The sequence below is a fragment of the Poromitra crassiceps genome (assembly GCF_964638095.1).
Source record: "Poromitra crassiceps genome assembly, chromosome: 28".
NCBI classification, from domain to species: Eukaryota; Metazoa; Chordata; class Actinopteri; order Beryciformes; family Melamphaidae; genus Poromitra; species Poromitra crassiceps.
The window spans coordinates 10,190,495-10,216,658 of NC_139651.1; the positions used below are offsets into that span (position 1 = coordinate 10,190,495).

General features: G+C 42.6%; 1 protein-coding gene across 1 annotated transcript; it reads left to right on the forward strand.

Moving 5' to 3' along the window:
• The first annotated feature begins 713 nt into the window (after nt 1-713).
• LOC310799684 (xaa-Pro dipeptidase-like) lies at nt 714-25,837 on the forward strand. The gene is made up of 15 exons (XM_083662275.1): nt 714-746; nt 3,054-3,237; nt 4,309-4,436; nt 4,943-5,006; nt 7,931-7,978; nt 8,652-8,713; nt 9,986-10,030; nt 11,698-11,773; nt 13,079-13,125; nt 17,306-17,374; nt 20,086-20,163; nt 20,964-21,112; nt 21,363-21,547; nt 22,796-22,987; nt 24,666-25,837. The coding sequence occupies exons 1-15, from the start codon at nt 730-732 to the stop codon at nt 24,807-24,809; spliced, it is 1,488 nt and encodes a 495-aa protein (XP_083518401.1). The 5' UTR covers nt 714-729; the 3' UTR covers nt 24,810-25,837.
• Nucleotides 25,838-26,164: the final 327 nt, after the last annotated feature.

The window sequence follows — 26,164 nt, forward strand, 5'->3', positions numbered from 1 at the left end:
GTGGCAAATCAAATGTAAATGTAATAAACAGCGAGTTGAGAAGTGGACTACCTCAAAGCGCTTTTACGCTGAGAAGGTATTTAAATTAGTGTTTTTAATCTACGTAAATCTATATTCCTCCTCCCAGCCCAGATTAATCCCAGGGGCACTTCACAGTTTAAAACCAATGACTTTGAAATGTTCACACAAGAGCCTTCTGTGGATTTTGGTTTTCCCTTTCACACACATAACACACAGTGTGCACCTGCTGAAACATTTGAGTTCAGGATTTACAGCAAACCAAACATTTCCACAAAAGAAAAATAAATGGCATTGTGTCATGGTATTTCAAGTGCTGTGCGTGATCACAAATTGACTAATGTGACAGAAAATATCAATTTTGAAAAAGAAAAAGAAAATGAGAGGCAGAACTGGTAGCATAGCATCTTTGAATCTCTTCTCAAAACCTGTTTTCATAGAATTGCTTTGAGGCAATTAACTATTATTTCCACTATTGTGTTGTTTTACCCTCATCTTTTTAACTTGCAGTGCCTTCTTCTCGTTTTACCTGTTTTGATTATTGATCGTGTCCGCCTTCGGAGCTATAAGATTACGAGGAGCACTTGAATGCATCTTAGTTGTTCCTATTTTCCCCCAGAGGCCATGAACACAACACAAGTTCCCGTCAGCTGATTAGAGCACAAAACCACGTGACACGAGTCAGCACGTGACAGTCTGGACTCGACCATCATGGCTGCAAGAGCACAGTGAGTTGATTTCTCCCGTTATCTCTGCTGTCAGACGTCAGACCTCTTTCGTTTTTAAATCACAGCACATTTACCGACCACACAGTCAGTTAACGTTCAGCTCATACCATTTGGGATTGCATGTGCCTAAATCGAGTAAATGATAGCATTTATCGCTTAGCCCTGGCTTCCTGTTTGAAAATAGTTGACTGAACTCGACCCAAAACATTACTGGTAATTGAGCATAATAATGGCAGACAATAATGTCAAATAAGCGTATTCCTCCTGCCGTTGAGCTAACGTTACTGTCAGTTACTGTTCAGTGTACTCAGCAGTTGTTTTTGCTGTAACGTTAGTAGGAGAAATAGTGACATGTGATTCAGTTGTTCTGCTATTTCAATAGGATCACATCAGCAATCATCAGTAATCCAGAATGTGACTGTAATCGCAGAACAAGCCAACTGTAATGTAATGTGCAAACAGTTTACAAATGTAAATGATCACAACATTATGATGATTTATATGTGGGAAAGGTGTCTGGGATGCAGCAGAGATATATTGCATAAATCTGAAATTGTCATGATCATAGTACCTTTATAGATGGATCTAGATAGATATAGGCATTTTAATTGGTAAGGCACAATTTGAAATGGTCACTGACTTTTACTTTTAGCTATAATTTCAATTCAGTTGTCTTAATTCAAAATTGGCTTTCTGAGACACATCTGGGGTCAAGGGACTTTTGTTCTTCTGAGTGTGTGGAAGGGAGTCGCCCCACCTCCAGTAGTGCCAGCCAGCCAGCAGCACTTACTCGGCTAACAGTCTTCACTTAGCAAACACAAGCCATATGGCACTGGCTCATCTCCTCAGCCAAGGATGGACTTTTATATTCTCCCCACATGGGGAAAGAGTCACAAATTAGACTCTTACAAATTGTGTCCTAGCTACTAGTCCTGGATTGCATTGATGGCTCAATACTTCAGTTTGCTACAGCCTGGCAGGCCTACCATAGTATTCTGTTACATCACCACATGGCCATCTTGGTAGGAAAATAACCCAGCGATTGTAATACATTAACAGGTGATTCTAATCAAATCACAGCTATGTTACAGCCACTGTTACAGCCAATGATCTGTTTATATGGTAAAGTGCCATATTGGTACCAAGGAATTTATCATTTTCCACATCACATTCACCGTTGTGAACTGTCAACTGGGAAGTTGTCAACTAACACAGGTTATAGACTCAAAAGGAGCAAGAGGCTAACTAACAGAAAGCTTGGTGAGGGTGAACCATGGCAGTGTCGGCTATAAAAATGCTGAGCTGTAAAAAATAGTGTGAGGTTATGGTTTAACCTTTGTACCAGATTGAATCTCTGTCCTGTTTATCTAATCTGTGGACCAAGATCTATCTGACAAGGCTGTCTATCTGTTGGGCTCTCTGGAAGCTGGGTTGGGGTTAGGTTAGGTCAGGTTAGTTCATACCGCGCATAATCTTAGCCTAAACGTTTCCCCACCAATTCATCCAATGGCAATCTCTTATTCAGAGAGGGAAAAAACATGGTCCTATTTTACAGGGCGAAAGTAATTATCATCTTCCTTCATTCCTTCTTCCATCAAGTTCAATTTAATTACATGTAGATAGTGTGTGTGTGTGTGTGTGTGTGTGTGTGTGTGTGTGTGTGTGTGTGTGTGTGTGTGTGTGTGGTGGTGGTGGTGGTGGTGGTGGTGGGGGGGGGGGGGCGTGGTCTCTTTTAGTCTGCCCCCTCCCCTCCACAGGCAGGTCAGAGGTCAGGCTCACTGGTAGGGATTAGGACACTTCATTTGAAGGTTGTACAGCTGAGGGTCAGTGAGCCAGATCATTTGATTCCCAAACAGCTCTTCATTTACTTCTGGCTTTTATAATTCAGCCAAATGTAAAAAAAAAAAAAAAATTATGTTTGATTGTTATGTGTGCAGATAATATATCATAGACATATTATTAAAATGCACCCAAACCTACTTAATTTACGACGAGTCACTCATGTTTTCTGCTGTTCTGTCTCATCACACGTGATTGATCACAACCACATAGGCTACACATCAGTAAGTGCGTAAAGTGCGTGTGGCTGAGCAGTGTGGTGAAAAGATCGTTCTATTATTCTGTCTTGTATTAATTGACATAAAAAAAATAAAATGTCTCTCAGACGGGAACCGACTCCCATCGTTCACTTGGAGCCGACTCGTTTGCGACCGACGCATCACTAAACCAGCCGTCTCTCCCTCTCCTCTCAGACCCGTCTACTGGCTGGGTCATCACTTAACCACCCGTCTCTCCCTCTCCTCTCAGACCTGTCTACTGGCTGGGTAACGACACCCTGAGAGTGTCTGCCGCCCTGTTTGCTGAGAACCGTCTCCGGCTGTGCCAGGGCCTGAGGGCCGGTGAAGGAGTGGCACCCGAGTCGGTGGTGGTGCTGCAGGGAGGAGAGCAGAAGCAGAGGGACTGCACAGACACAGACCTCCTCTTCAGACAGGTACGATATGAGGGGCCCTTTACACGAGGACAGTTTCTGGAAGAAACGACACAATAGCGTTTCCTTCACACCATCTCCCCGTTTACATGAGCACTGTTGAATTTTTAAAACGCCGTAGAGAGTGCCGGGTCAGCCTATAAATACTTCCGCGACTTCCTTTTAAAACCGTTCTCTCACAGCAGCGGTAAACTTTGAACAGAATTACAGCCATGGCGAAAGCAAACCCGTAAGATCCATGTCTGCTTCTCTTCGTGTTGGTTTCCTGACTGATGTTGTTGTGTAACTCGCGCACGGCTATGACGTGTGCCGGCACGTCAGAGTTCCTGAAATGAGCCGTGTCAAAGCGATTACATGGAGCGCTCAGCGGGGAGCGTCACCAAGAATTCCACTCTGGAGTTTCAAAATGTGTCGTTTCCTAAGCGCAAATTCGCCGTCGCCGTCTAAAAGGGAGGCACTAACGATAAAATAATTCCCCGTCACCATAGGAAACTGTCCTCGTGTAAAGTGCCCCTGAGTCTCCATAATGACTGTCCTTTCACCAGTAGCTTCCTCCAGCTCCTCATGGGGGATCCCCCACTCACTCCCAGACCAGCTGGGAGATGTAGTTCCTCTAGTGAATAAATAAGCAACTACAGTATAGTGCCACGTAGAGTCTGCAGGTGTTCCTTCCAACCAAAGACCACAACAGGTGACTTCACTGATAGTTCCTCTCTGCTTGAAGGTGTGCTAATCAGTGGAATCACCTGGTCTAGTCGGATCCAGAATGTTGTATTTAAGTGTCTATCACACTGACGGTTGTTTCGTTTCGTTTCGTTTCGTTCGCTTGATTACTGGGTTATCCCTATCAAATGTTACCATTTATTTCATGAAGATGTCAAAACTACTTTGCGGAAAACTGGAGAGAGGAAAATAGGTGGGGGTGCAGCTGAGTATTACTGCTGTAATGGTTACCAATGAATGCCATATATTTGCATATTGTACTCAGTTTCTTGATGTAAGATCATCCCAGCCATTGTAAATGTGAAATGATTTGCATTTTAAACCCCTGTTTGATTCTGTTGCTTTCTGTAGGAGTCTTACTTCCACTGGGCTTTTGGAGTGACAGAGTCAGACTGCTTCGGAACCATCGATGTGGACTCAGGGAAATCCACCCTTTATGTTCCCAAACTGCCTGAGAGCTACGCTACATGGATGGGAGAGTGAGTCACACTGATCTGCAAAGAGTTGTGTTCACACACAGTAGAACCTCATATGGTTCGTATAAGCAAAGTGACATTTAGTAGTCCATTCCTTCCTGCACTATAAACCTCAGAACATCTGACTGATGACATCTGACACGTCCCTGTCACTCAGGAGTCACTTGCTCAGCAGTTTCATGTGCAGGGTTCTTCATTACGTTTGCTTTTTGTTCCCTCTGATGATGCTCCTAAAAGTTTCAGTTCTGCTGCTGTCTCCTAAAACCGTAACATGTCTCTAACCACCCTTTTATGTGTGTGGAAATAAACATTTTATAATGCTTAATTAGTTTGTGATAACAAAGCTGTTTGTGTGCTCAGAACACTTCAGTTCTAAACTCAACCACCTGAACTGTACTACAGGTACAGTACCTGTACAGGTACAGTACCTGTAGTACAGTTCGGGTACTACAGGTACTGTACCTGGTACTTCTCTGTGACCAATGGACGTGTCTTGTGCCTTTTGACAGGATCTATCCTAAGGAGCACTTCAAGGAGAAGTATGCTGTTGATGAGGTGCAATACGCCTGTGATGTAAGTCTGCCTGTGTTGGTGATGAGGTGTAATAGGGGTGGGGGGGGAAATCGATACACCATAGTATCGCGATATTTTTCCTGACGATATTGTATCAATATTTGGACGCCAAGTATCGATATTAAAAAAAAAAAAAAAATTGCAGGCCATGCCATGCCAGGCCACCGGGCATCTGCCCGAAGCGCCCGATGTTGCAGTCCGCGCCTGCAGTGGTGTATTGAGTCCAGAGAAGCTTAATAATGTAGCCTACATTTTGGGCGAAAACAAAACGAAGCAAAAAAACACTGCATGTTTTACTTCCGGTGAGGTCAAGGAAAAGGTAGGAAAAGGAGTTAGACAATATATCGAAATATCGCAATATTCAATATATCGCAATATCGGCGATATCGCAATGCTATCGTATCGTGACTCAAGTATCGTTTTAGTATCGTATCGTGGGCATCTGGTGATTCCCACCCCTAAGGTGTAATACACCTGTGATGTAAGTCTGCCTGTGTTGTCACGTCCTCGTGTGTTGCGGCGTGACCTTCTCCCTGTGCAGTAACTGAACTTTGATATGAAATCAGTCACTGAGCCATGCAGTTACAGGGAAGGACGTTAGTGCTTCCATAGACTGCTGTAAAGGTGAAAGTCATCATTATTTTATTTGAACTTCTGGGCAAAACATGAACCTTGCGGTGCCTTTTAGGGGTGTTTTTAACTGTATCTTTGAATCAAAAATGATCTTTTTGACTACGTATGGGTTCTATCGTGTTCTGAGTGTGTCTTGTCGTGACTGTGTCCTCTCTGTGTTTTTTTTCTGTGTGTCCTTGTGATGCATTTGGCAATATAAAATGGTAAATGGCCTGCATTTATATAGCGCTTTTATCCAAAGCGCTTTACAATCAGTAGTTACATTCACCCATTCACACACCGATGGCGGCAGCTTCCACGCAGGATGCTGGCACACCAACGGGAGCAATTTGGGGTTCAGTGTCTTGCCCAAGGACACTTCGACATGCAGACTGGAGGAGCCGGGAATCGAACCACCGACCTCTTTTATCCAAAGCGATTAGTGGACGACCCGCTCTACCTCCTGAGCTACAGCCGCCCTATGCAATAAAGTGTTTCTGATTCTGTGCCAGACAGTATGAGCAGCACTACTACAGCATGTTTGTACTAGGACCCTTTAGAAGTTGCCATTGCATCCGATTTTACTTCTGGAGATCCAGGTGTGCGTGTTTGCATGTCCTTGGATGTACAGTATGGGAATGTCTGGTCTAAAACTTCTCTGTAGGAAGCTGATTCAGAATAATGTGTAAAAAATCTATGGTACAATTTTATGTTCATGGAGTTAATATGGAGCATAAAAGAGATATTTCACATTTCATAGTGTGCAGTGTGCACACCTCTGGGGAAGTTCACGAATGGTCAACCACCAAAACGAGCTTCTCTGTGGACACAGGGTTAACTCCTCTCTTACTTTTGTTTGAACCCTAGTGTGGAAATGACATTCCTGTTCACGGTGTTTTCTAACTGCTCATATTGAGAGGAAAACAATCATGATTCCGGTAGTGACAGCAGATCCCCACGGCAGCTATTATTATTGGGAGGTTGACTGCTCCTCAACTACTTTGAAGCTGTGCCTGCTGACAAGTGAAAATGTCCTGAAATGTAATTTTAAAAACTGAAGTGAAAATTAATTTTTAACTTAAGCAACCCATAATTTTTCTCTTTCATTCCTGTGGATGGTCTGATTCTGCACTTCAGAGTATTTTTGACATGTCTGCTTGAAGTTTTACATTTACAAGTTTATTGCAGATTAACATGAGAGTTAGCAGTTCAGTCAACAGCCAATGCTCTCAGGAAGCTACAGCAAGTACTGTATAAAATCACTTCTTCATTTATTTTAACTATTAGCGCCAACTACTGTACAGTACACCCCATTTACACTGGCATTAAAATGCAATCTGGGTAAGTTATCTCGGTTTGGAAAAACACATGTTAATGTAAGGTTGTAACTGCTCACATTGTGTTCAGATTTCTTAGACCTCATGTACAGTACACCTGTTTTTTTAAATGTGACCTGTATCCAGATAACTTATCCGGATACAGGTCGTCCCATTTAAAAACCAGGTGTAAATCGGGTGTTAGTCGCACATTGAAGAGTTACCTGCTACCTACACAAGGCACATCCCCACCGTTCAAATGGAAACACAATTTATTTGTTTTCTTTTTTTGTTAGAACCACATCGTGAATATTTAAAATGTGTATTTTATAAACCTCTTTTCATCCAGGACTCAGCACTCTCTGCTTCACATGCAAACAGTTCCTTTTCAAATTATCAAAGAGACCGATTCATGGGGACTTTAAATTATGGATGTGTTGTTTGTCATGATTTGAAAGTAGCTGGCTCTGGAGGAGTTTATCTTCATGGTTTGTCGTTGGCTCGTTTGACTTCAACAAAAATGTTGCGTGACTGATATCCATGAAACTACCTAAAATACCATGTGACTTTTTTTTCCGTAGATTCATTTAAAATTTTACATAGATGATCTGATGAATGGTTTATCAAGACATTTTTAGGCATAATAATAGTGTAATACTCAAACATCACCACAAGGTCTGTGAACATTGAGTCGGGGATGGATTGCCTGACATTCAAGTACGGTATTATTGGCAGAGAAGTAAATAAAGTCGCTTGAGCTTTGTTGTTGTTTAATGTGCAGCTGAGCTGACCACCAGGGGAGCCATAGAGCTGCAGCAGTGCAGTGAGACTGACCTTCCGCCAGGGGAGCCATAGAGCTGCAGCAGTGCAGTGAGACTGACCTTCCACCAGGGGAGCCATAGAGCTGCAGCAGTGCAGTGAGACTGACCTTCCACCAAGGGAGCCACACTCTCCTGTGTGTCACTCTTCTAACTACTGCTGTTCTGCCCCCTACAGATTACTGATGTCCTGTCTGAGCAGAAACCAGCAGTCCTCCTAACATTGGTATGCTGCCTGCCTCTATGCATTTATGTTACATTTATTTCGTTTTTAGTCATTTGTATAATGCTCTTAAGGTTAGACCGATATATACTGTGTATGTATGTATGTACATTATGTATCTATATATATATAGATATATATATATGATGGAGGTTCCTACCTGACTACAGCTATTCTTATCATTGTTATATTGGATAGCTGAGTAGAGAAATCCTTGAGGTGTGGGAACATTGTATCCAGCCTATAAAGCCTGTGATGAAACCTGGCTCACCTTGCCTGAAGGAGCTGCCAGCACAGCTTGACTGGGTTTAATGTGGGCTTTTACTGTCACTCGGTGATCTAAATGTCTCTCATATCAGCTTTTCCACCCTGCTGCCACAAATACAATTCTGCTGGGAACATTGAATCCTTGTCATGTTTTGGTGTTAAAATGGTTAAATTTACAGCTAGTGAATCCTGGCAATGAAGAGCATAGAACTCTGAGATTGTCAACATTATAAGCAGCCTTTAGTTAAAATCTTAGTTCAATTCTACAGCTGCCAAAACATCAAAATCACAAACCCCATCCCACCCCCCCTGTTTGATCCACCTAGAAAGAAACTGTATTGGCATTAAGAAGCGCTTGGCAGTGACATCACATGTTTGTTTGTTTGTTTGTTTGTTTGTTTGCGTCCAGCGAGGACAGAACACAGACAGTGGGAGCATCTGCCGTGAAGCCTCCTTTGAAGGAATTAGCCGGTATGTTTAATTGGCACCAATTAACAGCTCAACAGTGACCGCCCACTTTTTCACGGCTCCATTTGATTCGTCAACAACAACAAAAAGGAAAAGGGGAAAAAAGGGTCCAAATAAAATTTTCTTGCGTTTCCATTTATTATATTTTTCGATGCTCAGAGAATCAAATGTTTTATGATCATGATTCATTTCGTAGCTGGCCGGTTTAGACTTAAAACGCGATAAGAATTTTCTGAAGCTTCAATGGAGAAATCACTTGCTGGAAGTGGAGCCGCGCAAAGAAGTGGGCAGTCACACTTGGGCGCGTTCATGTAATTAGCTATTTTCACTTCCCACCCAATTCACCAATTTTCTGTCTAAAATGCAGGAAGTAACACAGGTGCAAGCAGAACAGTAACGAGGGCCCCAGCACCGGGTCACCAAATGGATTGGAAGTTGTCAACCCTCATTATTGTTCTGCTTGCACCTGTGTTACTTCCTGCCTTTTAGACACAACATTGTGTGGAATTGGGTGGTAAGTGAAAAGGGCTAATTGTGCTTTGCTCATTGAGTATGTGAGTCTTTCTTTTCTTTTTGACCAAGGATGCAGCAGACGCTCATGCATACAGATCGCTGGTGATTAACCTAATTCTGCAGCTCATTTGTTTGAACAAACAATGTTGCTCTTGCGTGTTCGTTATCAATTCATGACAATGTTGTTTTTCCTCAATTGTCCTTAATATTCTTATTCTAATATAGTCTTTGTTCTTTTTTTAACCTTGTATATCACTGTGTGCCGAGCCTTTGATCTATTCTAATCTACTCTAACCCGCACTACTTTGACAAAGAAAGTTTTATAGGCCCTCTTTTTTCAGCTGCTGCAATCAGCTTTCTTGTCATAACTGCCTCATCTATGGGAATATGAATGCCTTAAAGGGACATTCCACAGACAATCCATCCATTCACTGCATTCAGCCTTTTCACTTCATTCAATGCCCCCATAAGACTGAACATGCACCTTAAATTGGGAGAGTCATAAATTCAAATAGCCTTTCTCCTTCCCATTATCGTTGCAAAGTATTATCTGATTGGATTAATTAAGGTAATCTATGCCTGATATCAGTGTACACCCTGTTCATATAGTACATTGCCAGTATCACAGTTTTGTGCACTGCTGTGTGGACTGAATATTCTTTTACTGTGGAGTTTTCACTGGCCTTAAATGTGTAACTTTATCCGCTCACATCAAACACTATATATCATTAACTTGCTGTTTCTTCTAACTGCTTTTACCAGCTTCCAAGTCAACAACACTCTTTTGCACCCAGTCATTGTGGAATGGTAAGTCATTTTTTAAATTATGCATCACAGTTTTATAATATTGAGGAAGCTTGAGCCCATTTAAGATGAGAATAATGTCTCTAGTCTAGATCTTCCCCCTATTTACATAAAGGCTTCTTCAGTCAGATTCTCCTATACTATATGTAACGTAAACACTAGCAGTCACAGCTGTTCACTCAGGGAAGTGTGTGTGTGTGTGTGTGTGTGTGTGTGTGTGTGTGTGTGTGCGTGCGATCAGAAACGGGGCTTTTCTTTGCCTTGTTGACAGAGATGGAAGCCAGTCTGCGCGGCTTAATGGTCTTCGTGCTCGCCTGGCTGTCCTTGGCATTAAGAGTTTTGCACCCTCTAGATGATTTCCATGTTCAGAAACGAGGAAGAATGCTTTTCAGGCACACCTCCTGGGGAGAAAGACTTGATTGAACCAGTCTGCCCCCCCTCACTCCCCTCCTGCGTCTGTGTGGCTTTCGCTTAATTGGTTATTTCTTTTGGCACACAGCCAGCACTCTGTCAACATAAATCATCTGTTGGCTCATTCTATCTATATTAGGCTTGCTGATATCGGTACACATGCGTATTGACAGCAGAGGAAGAATAGGGCCAACAGGGTGGCATAGTCATGTCGACATCCTTCAGCGAGAAGGCTCAGGCTCAAGCCGCTTCGACGACAGCAAGCATCTGTCCTGCTGAAGTGTCCCTGAGCAAGACACTAAATCCCTCCCAGCTCCAGGGGGCGCTGCTGATGCGACCTCCAAACTCCCTGGTGAAAAGATCAATAACGTTTCACGTGAGATAGAGTTTCCGTCCTTCAGATAAGACGTTAAACGGAGGTTCTGACCAGTGTTGGGCAAGTTACTTTCAAAATGTAATATACTACATATTACTAGTTACTTTCATTTGAAAGTAATAAGTTACTTTACAATATTACTGTCTCTGTAGAGTAACTCGTTACTTATTACATTACTTTCACCAAAACAACAGCAGCAGCAGAATGACATCGCTGCCCCGGAACCATCCCCGAAAAATAGTGTCAACCGCCTTGAAGTCAGTGTAAACAATCCAAAATTCGAAATGTTATTCTTTTCCTTTGTTATTGTCATCTATAGTGGTTATTTGCATAAAAATAGACAGTTTGATTAGGAAATGATTGTATCTTTATTTAAATATGTGCCTTGATTTAAAAAAAAAAACTCAATTTGTAACTTGAGTTACTTGACAAAGTAACTGGTATAATATTACTGAAATCCTATAAGTAATACGTTATATTACTGAGTTACTGCTAAAAGTAATATATTACATGTAATATGTTACTTTTGTAATGAGTTACCCCCAACACTGGTCCTGACTCTCTGTGGTCATTAAAGATCCCATCGGCACTCTTCGCAAGAGTATGGGTGTAATACCGCGGTGCCCTGCGGGGTGTAACCCCACCACCGCTACATCACTCATAGATTGTCTATATTATAAAAGATGAAAACAAGATACGCCCCTATTGCAGCCATCACAAGACACGTACTGCATTATTTTGTATTGCAACATCAATATGAATTGTGTATATTATTCAGCCCTAGATGCCATGTCCCGTGTGCAGATGAAGACGACCTGGCAGGGTAAGTAGCTGACGATCAGAGAGCCGATCTCTCACTCCTTGTTGCTGTCTGTCCCTGCAGCCGCCTGACTAAGACCGATATGGAGCTGGAGGTCCTGCGCTACACCAACAGGATTTCCAGTGAAGCCCACAAAACGGTAAGATCCTTCAAGGCCTGACGCACCATCTGCAAGGGAATGAACTCCGCAGGCGACTCAAACCTTTCAATTGAGTCATTTACAACTATGCAGCACCAATCGCCCTCGGGGAAATTCAGTTGGCCAGGCTGACAGTTCAACACCGTGGGACACCTCAGGGCACCTTCACGAGTTCACAGCATTCACAGTTGAAGTATCACTTTTATCAGGCTAGTGAAGCGCGTGGAGAGGTCTGCAGAAGATGAAACGCGCAAAGCATTCAGGAGTGGACAGCATATAAAACAATATTGATGAGCTTAAAAAGCATTTGGGGAGTAATGTAGGATGTCCGGAGGATCCTTTTCAGGCACTAGAGTAAACTGTTTTGAGGCTATCGATTTTAGCTTGATCCACCAGGATAGCAGTTAACAGAGATAGCCTTCAACCAGTAACTCAGTATTTCCCTTCTGCAGAGCATTTTCTCTTTCCCAACATGTCAGCCTCTTCTCTGCCCTGGAAGCATATGTCACCACCAGCATTCAAGAACCCCCCCCCCCCACCCATCAGTGTTGGGGGTAACTCATTACAAAAGTAACATATTACATGTAATATATTACTTTTAGCTGTAACTCAGTAATATAACATATTACTTATAGGATTTCAGTAATATTATACCAGTTACTTTGTCAAGTAACTCAAGTTACAAATTGAGTTACATTTTTTTTTTTATCAAAGCACATATTTAAATAATTTCCTAATCAAACTGTGTTTTTATGCAAATAACCACTATATATGACAATAACAAAGGAAAAGGATAACATTTAGAATTTTGGACGGCTTCAAGACTGTTGAAATATTTTTTGGGGACGGTTCCAGGGCGTCGATATCATTCTGCTACTGCTGTTATTACATCTACAGTGAAAGTAATGCAAAAGTACAAAATGTAATATACTACATATTACTAGTTACTTTCAAATGAAAGTAACTAGTAATATGTAGTATATTACATTTTGAAAGTAACTTGCCCAACACTGCCCCCCACACACACTTTTCAATATCAGTATAATTGTTACAGAGTATGATTGTTTTCAACATAAATGTAAGAGCGTGATGACTATATGTCTATTTTGATGGTTTACCAGTCATGACATTCTGTAGAAGAGCACGCACAAAAATGTGTCAATGTTCTCTCAAAGTGAAATATCACTTGAAAGTCAGTCAAGGTTAGGTGGTTTAGGGTCCAGTGGTTTCCTGCAATCTTGTATCTCTCCAGCTCATTAGATATAATGACACACTTTATTCCTTGTTTTTTTTCTCTCTCTGCAGATCATGAAGCATGTGAGACCTGGACTGAAAGAATATGAAATGGAGAGGTAGGTGGTCCATTTTGTCGATGGAGACATCGGAACAGAACCACTTTCTGCAGTATGTGCTGAACAAGACACAATGCACAGGAAGGAACTTGTCTTAGTGGCACTTTGTGGTAGTATGAGAGGAAATTGATGAGCACTACTGTGTGTTTTTCTATAGCAGAATCAGTATAACTATATTCATTAAGGTGTTCAACAGTACTGACACATCCTGACATGACATACATTTGACATTCAATGCCTACTTGTCTCCTTTGACCCATTGATACCTGATGCAGCATTTGCGTGTATATCCCTCATTTGTGTGTGTATCCCTTTAAGACCGCGAACCGCGTATGATGCGGTTCGCAGTCTTAAAGGGATACACACACACATGCTGCATCAGGTAGCAATGGGTTAAAAGAGTGACGTGCCGTATAGGGTTGCATTCGAGACTGTTTGAACCAAAGCAGGTGAAAGGCCCACATTATTTGAAGGACTGTGATGTTGCGACATTAAGCTGGTCAGCTGTGTACTGTGCTATACCTGCACATCGCACAGCCTTGTAAAATCATAAATAAGATAGCAGAAGACTTGCCCCTCCTGCCACTTTCCATCCATGCAGACTGATGATAAGAAACACCGTGGCCTCACAGTGCTGCAGACATGAACTCTGAATAGTCCTGCTGCTGCTGCTGCTGCTGCTGCTGCGCTAACTGCTTTCCATTCACCAAGTCAGTGCTTTGTCCAAATATCATGAGTGTGTTCCTGTTAGGACCTTGACTTTGACGTGTGAAATGTGTAAGGAGTGAAGAGGCTTTCACACTGAACCTGCAGTTGAGATTAGGGAGGGGACCGATCCAATATCGGTATCGGGTGCCGATACTGACATAATTCACGAATCGGATCGGAATCGGGGGGAGGTGGGTTTTTTTTCCCTCTTCCCAGCCGTAATTTGCCCATGTATAATATCTATAATATCCTTCTTTGCCTTGTATATTTTCTTAATTTTGTCTGCTTTTTGCAAGGTATATATATTTTTTTTATCTTTAATTGGCCAAATCTTTGCCTATACTGTATATACAAGAAAAATATTGGTATCGGCAGATATCCAAATTCAGGTATCAAAATCGGATCTGAAGTGAAAAAAAATGTGGATTGGTGCATCCCTAGTTGAGATTACACCCTGCTGGTTCAGAGCCCAGAACATCGAGAAACCTTCAGAGTATCTTCTGCGGAAAACATGCTACAGCTTCAAAGCCCCTCGCCGAATGCGCCGCGGCTGGCAAGCCTGCGTACAGCTCCCCCCGAAAATGTGACTCGACGCAGCTGACGTGAACAGCGCACGTATAATATAATGTAGATGGGGAGATAAGAGGAGAGAGTGAAAGCTATTACCAAGTATACGCACTACATTCTCTCCTTGGGCTAACTTCTAGTGGTCATTGAAATCCTGGTGAAATCACGCAATTTACTCATTTTGCTGGGGACTCCCTTGCAACCCCCTCGTCAAGCTGGAGTTGGAGTATAATGGGTCTAGCTACCTGTCGGCAAGGCTCCACGTGGAGGCTGACATTAGAACATGATCCAGGCTTTAGTCCTCCAACTACTGTGTAATTGTTGTTCTAGGTGCAGTGGAGTACGTACTTAAAGGGGCCATATTATGCATTTCTTAATTTTGTATCATATATATGTTGTTACAATCTTGGATGGTCATATTAAACATGGGCTAAGCTTCAAATAAATAATGTGAAAGTGTTTTAATGTTACCCCCATGAACCACCCCTCGCGCCTATGAACTCTCGTAGACGAGATGACATGGATTTATGGCGATTTTGTGCGAGAACCATAATTTTTGTGACGTCAGTAAGGACTTGTTACCCTGGCAACAAAGCGTTGCCGCCGGCCGGCGCGCAGCGCGCGCACGCTAGCTCCCACCCTTCCCCTCTCTTCCCTGTTCTGTGTTTCAGTAACCCGCGGCGGCGTCACCACTCACCAGGCTCTCTCTAGCCTGGCTGTCTGGGACTAACACAACAGTAGTAGTCTCATGGAATAACGGATTCCAGACCGCAAAAACAAGGAGACGACATGGAAGTGAGCCAGGATGTAGGACTGAAGTGGTAAGTTCTGAAAATATGTGTCTCATTCCAGCATCGGTCCAATGTGCTGCTAGGAAGCGCTAACGTAGGCCGTTACTTACCGGCTGGGTAACGTTAGCACTTGCTATTTAGCCTAGCAGCACAGCTGCCTTATAGACATGAACAACCGATGAATGACGAAAGGCACATATTTTCAGAACTTGTAACGTTAGTCCAACTTGCTGACTTCTCCAAGTCCTCATTTTGGTTTGGTCCGTGTAGCCTTTGCTAGGAGAGGCACACTATAGTCACAAGCATTTGGGAAGTTAGCTAACTAGCTACATTAGCTAGTGTGAAGCTCCCGGTGTAACGTAATGGCAGGCCGTGGTAATAGAATCCCTGCTTGGCCAGCCACTGAAGGAAATGTCGGGGTGCAGCCCGGCCTAGCGGAGCTGTAGATAGCTAGGGGGATGTTGATAAATCAATTGATAGCTTGCTTTATGTCCAAGTCACGTTTTTCATCGATGGTCAAATTCGTTTTGACAATCAGTTGCTCGTTGATATAATTGTTTTACAACTACCAAATTTAGTAGCCATAGCAGAGATCGCCTGTCTGTTTCTGTTATGCATGACTATCTATCTATCTATCTATATCTATCTATCTTATCTAGATAGATAGATAGATAGATAGATAGATAGTCAGACAGACAGACAGACAGTCGCTTCTACAGCGATCGCTCTCTGGGCAGAAGTTTGCAAACGCAAAAACTCCTCGCGCTGCCCACCTGGAGTATTTTCCGGAGGGTGGGGGTTCAGGGACAGGACCTAAAAACAGAGCGTTTCAGACAGAGGGTGAACTGAAGGGGGCAGTGAGAGCCAGTACAAGATAAACAATGAGTTTTTTAAACTATGACTGATGCAATAAGTTACTCTACTGGAGGCCAACAATAAAATAATAATACATTATATTAGCAAAATATGGGCCCTTTAACAGTTGCTGCTTGTTGTAGCTACATTGCGTCATACGCTTCACAGCACCATAGTGACACGTGTTGTCCCGATCCATGGGGATTCCAGGATGAAATGAAAAATCAATCCACACGCAAAACTTCATTTTGACACTTTTGCTCATTGTGTTTTTGGTGAATCAGAAAATGTCTCTGTTGTTTAAACGTCTTGTAATTGTAGTAATTTCCACAGAGACAGAATTTAAAATAGACCACCACCTCTAGTCTAATAAAACTATGTTTTTAGTTCATATTTTTCTCATTTCATTTCCTAGCACTTCTATATGCTAGGTTTTAGGAATCACAGGAATATTCTTTTCTTTTTCCAAGTCACTAGCATTGCGAATCTTTGCGATTACTCGTTACAATCGGTTTCTTGTATATTTGATTGAGGCGGTTAAGCTTATCCTGCTGTAATGTTCATTGTAAATCATCCTAGATAAGGGCATCAGCTACATGGCAACTGTACGTGTACAGAAGGCTAAATGCACATGTCTGCAATGGTAGCCACTGGTTCCAGTAGGAGGGATTGATCAGAAAGCCTTTAATCAAGATAACAGACTGGGGGGAAAAGAGAACATATAGGAAAGCACATTTAGTTATTTGTTTGTGTGAAGATGAGATTTCAAACTGTAACTAAAAGGTTATTTTGCATTTTCTCTGTGATTGAATTGTTTATTTCCCAGGATGTTTATGTCCATCAGAGCCTTAGCTGTGTCTGTTAGCTGAACCTTAGCTGTGTAAGCTGAACCTTAGCTGTGTGAGCTGAACCGGGCCCTACTGTAGCTGTGTGAGCTGAACCGGGCCCTACTGTAGCTGTGTGAGCTGAACCGGGCCCTACTGTAGCTGTGTGAGATGAACCGATGCTGTCAAGATCCATAGAAGCGTTTGATGTGTCGGCTGTGCGAGGATGATTAGAGAACGTGTGCTAAATTAATTCTTAGAAAGCATAAGGTCAGAGGTCAGGAGGAGGGCAGTGCAGGGAGGACAGTCCTTCAGCTAATTAGTGTTTTCTCTGATCTCTGCTGTGTTGACATTGTTTAGTTTGCTTTCTCTGATATTTGAAGGATTCTTTGAAGGTGTGCTTCGTTAGTTATTTTGCTTTCTTTTTTCTTGCAGTCTCTTCCAGCATTACTGCTACACCCGAGGAGGGATGCGTCATACTTCCTACACCTGTATCTGTGGAACGTAAGTAAGCCATTGATGTGTACTTCTTCCTTCCTTACATTATTACTATATTACTTCCCTCGAGCGGAAATTAGAGTGTTGTCAGAAATATAATAAATAGGTAGCTTAGAGGTTAAAAGCAACATTCAGAAAAAGAAAAAATCACCCTGAAAGTTGATCGACAAACTGGGTTTGCCCTGAACAAGCTTAGCTAACAGATTCTAAGTACCGGTAGTAGTGTGTTCAACATCTAAACTTCCATAATATGGAGGGGGTGGGGGAAGAAAAATATTGACAACCTTTTATCTTGATTTGTGCGATTTCACGGTTGCGTACTTGTTACTCCTCTCACCAGACCGTGTCACAATTAGTTTGTAGAGTTAAAAGTAAAGGGAAAATACAGCGTAAAAAAAGGTAAGATGATCATGCAAAAATTATACATGTATCCTCCTCACCTGAATCCTCATTTTAAAATGTGAATATTTTCTGGTTTCTTTACTCCTCTACAGTATTGACAGTAAACTGAATGTGTTTTGAGGATGTCATCTTCGGGCTTTGGAATGGGAAACAACATTTTATCAACCAAAAGACTAAATCGATTAATCGAGAAAATAATCAACACATTAATCCACAATTTAAAAAAAAATCATTAGCTGCAGCCCTATATGCCACTGAGCAGGCATGCTTCTTGTAGCTCGACGACCTCTCCATGTCCCTCGCAAACGTCCGTCTTGACCAAGTGTGTGTCGATTCGTGTCCTTTCTTCTGCGAGTCTCAGATGTTGCTACTGGAGTGGTCCAGGGCGTCCCTCAAGCCACTGTGGCAGTCCAGCGCCCTGAAGGGTTTGAGTTTAAAGTGCAGCAGTTGACCTGTATCATCAACACCCACAGCTGGTTGCAGAGATAGAGGTCCCTATCGTTGCATCGGCGCTGTTTCTAGGCCGAGCGCCTGGCCCAGCTCAAATCAGTGGGCGTGGACCAGCGCACTTGATATCGTCGTGCTGGCGCTAGACGCAGCCTCAACCATTACAACCACGCCTTTTAAGCGTAAAATTATGCACCGTCATGCTCATTGGATAACTGCAATAAACGAATCGCACGCTTGCCTTTTTAGCTCCAATTCCAGTGATCCCGCAAAACCAGACGAAAGCCAAACGCTCTGCCCCCCCCCCCTCCCTTCATCCAGTCTGTCTGTCTGCATTATAGGCTATTATTCCATATTATTATGCTTCTCAAACCAATCTAACTGCAGTTTCAATACTGCAAGCATGTAAATACGCTACACTATAGCAAGATCAAAGTGAAAATAATGTTCTAAACGCATCAGCTAGAAAAATATAGCCTATTAGATTGGTGAAAGTTTGTCCAGAAAGATATCATTTTCTCTCGCCTGCTGCAGGAAGGATGATGCACATAAATATAGCCTACATTATGTAAAGTCATTGCATAAATGTGTTTTTATTGTAAAACTAAGTGTGGAGTAGGGCCAAGTTATTGGAGCGGACATCACAGTATAGCAGATGACAGTAGAAAGCGCGTTCCGCTGTCACTTATCTAAATCACGTTAAATCGACAAGGGATATTTATAGCCCCAATAGGACATATATGTTTCACATAGGGTGGTGTTTTCATTTCGATGTTTTATTTGGTCCAATATTGAAATGTTCTACAATTGGAGGTTGTCTTACCATTACACATTAGTTAGATCCTCCCTTAATATAGGTTTTCGCCTCATTTGGTTGCTATTTAGTAGCGAAATGGAGAGGCACAATGCATGTTGGGACGTTCACATTGCAGTCAAGTTACAGCTTATTTTTTCTATGGGACTCTGAGCGAGGGAGTCAGAGACAGTCGGTATTGTGCCTGTCAGACTGAGGAGAGAGGGAGAGAGGTGACACAGAGAAGGGTGAAAGAGGAGAGAGCCAGAGGGGAGCGTCCGCGCAACTGGCGCACTCTGAATAGGCCTGGTTTTCAAAGGCGCAAGGCGCTAAATGTAGGCCAGGTGCGAAGATAGCAGTACGCCGGTAGTTAGCGCCGACACGCCCACTTTGGCCCATTCTGGGACTGCGCCACGCCCATTCGGCCTAAAGCGCATTTGGCAGCCTAAAGCCATATTGATATCGTCCCAAAACAGGCGCAAGGCACGTTTTTTTGCGTTTAAGGCCCGTTTTAGCGCCGAAGGCTTGTGGGAGAATAGGGCCCAGAGTTTTGGATGTACTCTGGCACTCTGTCACCCTGCACTGTCCCGGCTGTCTGGCCTGCTGCATGTCCCAGAGCCTCACCGCCCTCTGTTGGTTAGCGCCATCATTACGGGAGAAGAATTTGAAGACCATGTTGCTAATTACGCACCGGCCTTTTGTATTCCGACATTTTTATTTCAACCCTCATCTTCCTGGGGATTAGTGGCCCCATTTTTCCTGTTCAAATTAAGAGCTCAATAAATGAGAAGCTGAGCCTGTCACAACGAGCCCTCACTGAGGCACAGAGCCTGGCTTCCCTCAGCAAAAGGTTACACGTGTCAAGAGCCAAGAAAAGCCACAAAGGATTTGGTTTAGAATAAAAGAATATTATTTTAATTTTCCACATTACCGATTACAGACTTTTCCAACTTTCTGGTTTATGTACAGTATATCACATACCATACATAGTTAACTTACAGTATTTGTCACCTTATTTGTCATTTGTTTTTTAGTTTGTTTTGGGTATTAATGTATTGTTATTCTCCGACAACAGGGGCAACAACGCCTCCATTCTCCACTATGGCCACGCTGGGGCTCCCAATGACAAGACTATCGAGGATGGAGACATGTGGTTAGTAGTTTTCTGTTGTTTTCCAATTTAACCGTTTTTCAAAAAAGTGGCCTTCGCCTTAACCATGGTGCACTGGCTCCATGGACTGAAACAAAAAATAAATGCAGGGAAAAAAAGATCGAAAATTTCCGCTTGGAAAAAATGGCCACCCGCAATCTTTTTTCCCCGCTTTTATTTTTGGTTTTTCCTGAAAGTGAAATGTTTTATGGTCACTCACGATTCTCTGGAAGACTCAATGGCTTGGTTCAAGCCTTAAATCTCGTTATATAAGGATTTTTCGAAATATCTATGGAAAAAATGGAAATGGGGAATTCACTTCTGGGGCAAGCAACGTCACATGACTGTTGAGCCTTATTTTAAGTGACCATTGGGAGCCCAGAGTATCCTCAGCACCGGCACCTTTTGAAAGTCAAGCAGTGTCAAAAGCTTTATTCACACTTAACAGCATGCTTTGGGCAATTCGTTGTAACACGAAGACGAATAAAACTTTTAATGTTTCTCTTGAGACTTTTCCAAAGATCACCTTGCGCGCGCACGTGCGCACACACGCACACACGCACACACACACACACACACACACACACACACACACACACACTCACAGGCCCTCAGCTCTACAAGGCACTGAAAAGTGTCTATATGTTACATTATGTTACTGTATCTTCAAATTCATTCATTCCCTAAAGAATTGCAACATTTCAAACGGATTTGATATTTTATTCATATTAATAATTTACTAAATATGAACCGGTGTTGTTCAAAGCTGTTTATTAATACATTTGACTGGATCCCTTCTGCAGTCTGTTTGACTTGGGTGGAGAGTACTACTGCTACACCTCGGACATCACCTGCTCCTTCCCAGCCAACGGCAAGTTCACCTCAGACCAGAGGGTCATCTACGAGGCAGTGCTCAAATCCTCCCGAGCTGTCATGGCTGCCATCAAGCCAGGTACCATCTTTTACTCAAATAAACTAATGTAGTTTAGAAACTGAGAAAAATGGCTTAAGAGTACAGAAGTGCATCATGCATCATTGTATATATTTATGTACAATATATATATATATATGTATATGTGTATGTATATATATATATATATATATATATATATATATATATGTATGTACATATGTACATATTTTATTTCTAATTTTACGGGCTAAGGTCAAAGAGTGTATGACTGAGGCTGGCTGTGTTACAGGTGTGAAGTGGACCGACATGCACCGCCTGGCTGACCGGGTCCACCTGGAGGAGCTGGTGAAGATGGGCATCGTGAGCGGCAGCGTGGAGGAGATGCTGAAGGTCCACCTGGGCTCCGTCTTCATGCCCCACGGCCTGGGACACCTGCTGGGCTGTGATGTGCACGATGTGGGAGGCTACCCAGAGGTCAGGCCTTAGGCGTTACTGAACACTGGTCGTAACGATACTGTAGTAAGAGCAGGCCGGGTGCTTGTAAATTTGAGACTTAAGCCTATTTCATGCTAGAGTGGCGAAAATTTAAATAATCGTTACTGGAGATGCAGCCTTATTTGTTAGATGCAGTGTGATGAGAGCTATAATTTATATTATATATATTATTTAGATTATATTAGAGGCATTTACATAAATAACACAATCGTGACACACCGCCGCCACAAACATCACTTAGCCAATTGTAACTAAGAGAAGAAGATGCTGTTATCCGGAGCAATTTATAATAGGAGATTAAAGTTCAAGGAAGGCCCCCAAGGCCAGTGGGATCCATAATAACGTGTCAAAACCGGTCAAAACAGCATCCTTACAGCGAAATAAGTAAACACATTCCTGTCTCCCTAGAATATTGATGCATCATCAATAATACAGTAGTTGAGTCTTAGGTACAGAAGAGCTGGGTAAAAAGGGGTCAAGGTGAGCCTCAGGGCAGGGAGAAGGGAAGGTGAAACGTTCCCTGTGGAGAGGTTTCAGGTCATGGTGGGAGATGGGGAGCAGCGCTGTAGCCCGGACAGCTGTGATCTCCCGTCAAGTTTGCTGCTCCGAAAGTGAGCTTTGAACTGGAAGGTCACCAGTCTGGATGGGCTGAGGAAAGTGAATGACATTTTATTTTTGACAGCGATGAAAAGCCTTAGACCATCATGAGGTGGTAAAACCCAGACTGATGAAATTCTTGTAGGGTTAGCAGCTCTTTAAGGCAATGTCCCGCCTATCCAGGGGACACTTGTGGTTACATTCACAATAAAGGCCCAAAACCTTCAAAATAAGAACCCAGAACCTTCAAAATAAAAGCACATAACCTTCAAAATAAAAGCACGGTACCTTCAAAAATGAAAACACAGAACCTTCAAAATAAAAGCCCATGCCAGAACCTTCAAAATAAGAACCCAGAACCTTCACAATAAAAGCACAGAACCTTCCAAATAAAAGCACAGAACATTCACAATAAAGGCTTAAAACCTTCAAAATAAAAGCACAGCAATTTCCAAATAAAAGCCCACACCACATTTTTGATTCATGTCTGGCATTGTTGTTATTGTAGATCCTTATTGCCCTTTATGAAATTGTCTGTTCATAAAGCTTTCACTAATTATGACTTGAAAAGAGCTGTGAAAGTAAAGATTCCTCTTGATTTTTAACGGACTGTGCTGTCGGTCCCTTCAGGGTACGGAGCGTGTCGACGAGCCTGGACTGAAGAGCCTTCGGATGGGCCGCCTGGTGCAGGAGCGGATGGTCCTCACGGTGGAGCCCGGCATTTACTTCATCAACCACCTGCTGGACCAGGCGCTGGCCAACCCGGCCCAGAGCTGCTTCATCAACAACCAAGTGCTGGCTCGCTTCCGCGGCTTCGGAGGGGTCAGTCCAACCGAACCGTCCTATTTGTTCATATTCGTTTTGTAGGGGTGGAAAAAGCAGATATACTGTATGAGTAAAGTCCCCCATTCACCTTGAGTGAGTATAATTGATATTGAAGTGAACGCAGAGCTCCCACTACAGTATTAACTTGATACCCGGGGCCAGACAGTATGACAATATTACCATGCACTTATGTTTTGCTGAAGGCTAAATATGGTGATTCAATCAAGGCCTATTGACCCATTATTCTGAAATAATATCCATTTCAGCAGCAAAATATCAATAGTATTACAACATGCAGATCAAGCCCTCTCTGACTTTCAAGCACTCCTTCACCAGCCTTTATTGCCTTTATAAGAACATCATTTGATAAACAATCATTATGATGGGCTTGCATTTGCAAGAGTAATGTTACCCCTGGATGTAACTCAATTTCCTGCTGCAGCTCCTTCATATTAAAAGCTTTTCTATGACAAACTAACAGGACGCTTTTATTGTGAAGAACGTATAGGAAGTGAAACGTGTTCGCTCTGAGTTAGCAAGATTGATTAGTGGTGCTATTCTTTAACGAATGAATCAGTGTGAATCAGTGTCTATTTAGATTTGGAATTGATTGAATAGGCTACATGCACAACTTCTTTACTTCCTGAAATTAGTACAGCTTCTTTGTTTCCTGTCCTACACTATTGGATGAACTGATTAATCAGGTGTGCCTGATCATTGTTGTGACTGCAGCACACCTGACAGTAATCAGTTCATCCAATAGTGATGACAGGAAATAAAGAAGCTGTACTAATTTCAGGAAGTAGTGGAGTTGTGCATGTAGCCCATTGCCCATACAGTTGCCATAGTTACTCCTGGCTCCCATAAGCCGTTTTCCCACATGCGTACCGGAAAATTACCTGTAAGTCAATATCGGACATTTCCCTTCACACCTCTCCTCTGGCATGTGGGAATCTATCAGCGAAATTGCCTGTATGTGGGGGGGGGGGGGGGGGGGCGGCACTGCAGAGCGGGTGGGGAGTGACGTGTCGGCAAAACTCCGAATGGTGAAATAAGTTTGCTTGTTTATCCGTTCACCTGCATCGCATTGAAGCACTTTTTACAGACTGGCTTCATTTGATGTGTCCGGGCTTGCCTTGGCTGTCGGCAACGTAAGCAAAATACTTCCACTTTCGCTTCGTGCATTTGCTTAGTCCCTGTCGGGCTGTGACTTAAGGAGGAGTCGGACTGTGGCCAGAGAGCGAGCAGAGAGGAGAGGGGGAAATCAGCACAGCACACCCACACATGAAGCTGACATAGGCTACTGCTCTTATTATCACAAGATCATTTCGCCAGTTTGCTTTAATGTGCGCGAATGATTAGATTATGCCCGCTGGAACATTAAGCAACGTGTGTACACCTCGCCATTGAGAGTGTCGCGGAAAATGACTGCACCCGTTTCTCACTAGTATCCGCTAAAACGCATACCGCTCTTCTGACAGGCTAGAAAGTGGTGAAATCTCCGCGACAACGGGGTCGCGCTTATACCGGCACGGTGCCTTTCTCACATGCAGGCATTAGACCACATACCGGTCATTTTGCGGTACAAAGCGCATGTGGGAAAAGGGCTATAGATTCACCTTAGCTTTGTCTCCATGCCTGCTGTTTGAACGTGTCACATGGCTCCTGTGTGCAGGTGCGTATTGAGGACGACATCGCGGTGACCGCGACCGGCATGGAGCTGCTGACCTGCGTCCCTCGCACCGTGGAGGAGATCGAGGCTTTCATGGCCGAGTCCACAAAGCCCTTCAGCCCCGTGGTCAGCAGTGAGAAATTCTGAACGTCATCCTCTAACTCAACTCCCGTCCTGTATGCTGCGATGTCGTAAAATGCTTGTTCCTGCAGCCGAAGAAAACATACTTTAAAGTGAAATTGAAGTCATTTCTCTGTCACTGTCATAATCACATTCTCATACAAAAGATCCACAATCATAACTATCAATCATGTAACGTAGTAGAAGCAACACGTGCCAATAATGAGCCGGGAGAAGTTTCAAGTCTTTCATACTTATGAGAACGCAAAACACATCAGAAAAAAAACGCTTGAACAGCTGCTTAGAAAGACACTCCACCTTCAAAAACAGTGTTAAGAATTCACCATTTCTGTGCCTCCTGATAAATGATTTTAATTTTTTTAAAGATATTTTATACATGGTATTCAATATTCATGGTCGATTGACAGACAAAAAAAAGCTTGAAATTGAATACAATCTGTTTGCAATTGTGTGTACTGTAGCAGGATGCATTTTTTTTTATCTTTACAGAGACATGATCACATAATTTCTATAGTATATACTTCCTATGCAAGTTTTTAAAGTCTGGAATTTCATTTGAGTATTTACCAGGTCTGGAAAAGGGAAAAGAGTATGGGAAAATATTTGTGTTTCCAGAATATTGTCTATTGTGACTATTCGTTTTTCTAAATAAAGTTCAGGATTTAGAAATAAATGAATTGATAATACAAGCAAGTGTTTTATCATGGCATCAGAATGTAACATACGGTACATGTTAACAGTTGAATTTTAAAACCATCTTGTTACATAATAAACATCCAGTTGTCATTAGTGTTTTGCTTGCACCTGTGTTTCCCCTGCCATTTCCACACAAAATGGCCCCCGTGAAAAGGGTCTATTGAGTGTACATTCCACATGTGCTGGGCATTAATTAATCAGGTCCACACACACCTGCAAGAGTTTGGAAGTTTGTGGAGGTGAATGGCTGAGGATCAGATCGCTGTGGGTAACTGCTGTGTCTGTCATTATTGATCATGGAAATGAAGCTTATTTGTGTGATTAAATTGAAGTTGTTGCCATCAGTTGATTCCTGTTATTCTGTTTCTCTGTTGTGCTTTGTGAAGCACTTCATTGCACTGATTAGTTATTCTAGTTTTTTATTTCCCATTAGTTCTTATTTGGACCTCCTTAATTATTCTTTTCTGAGTTTTTGTAGTTATGGGTCTGTTTGGTTCAGCTAGGAGATGAGGCCGTGAGGAGGGAGGAAAGGATACCAAATGGGATACACCCATCTGTCTCATCGCTGGTTGAACTCATCAAACTGAATTAGCGTTAACTGCAAGGCAGCCTCGCAATGCAAGTTCTAGTAGTATGAACCTTCAACAATGAGGACAGTATAAGCC

Excerpts from the sequence above, each read along its gene's own strand:
- LOC310799684 (XM_083662275.1), top strand. Across the intron at positions 4,437-4,942 it reads TACGCTACATGGATGGGAGA|GATCTATCCTAAGGAGCACT; the intron begins GTGAGTCACACT and ends GCCTTTTGACAG. Across the intron at positions 17,375-20,085 it reads TACACCTGTATCTGTGGAAC|GGGCAACAACGCCTCCATTC; the intron begins GTAAGTAAGCCA and ends CTCCGACAACAG.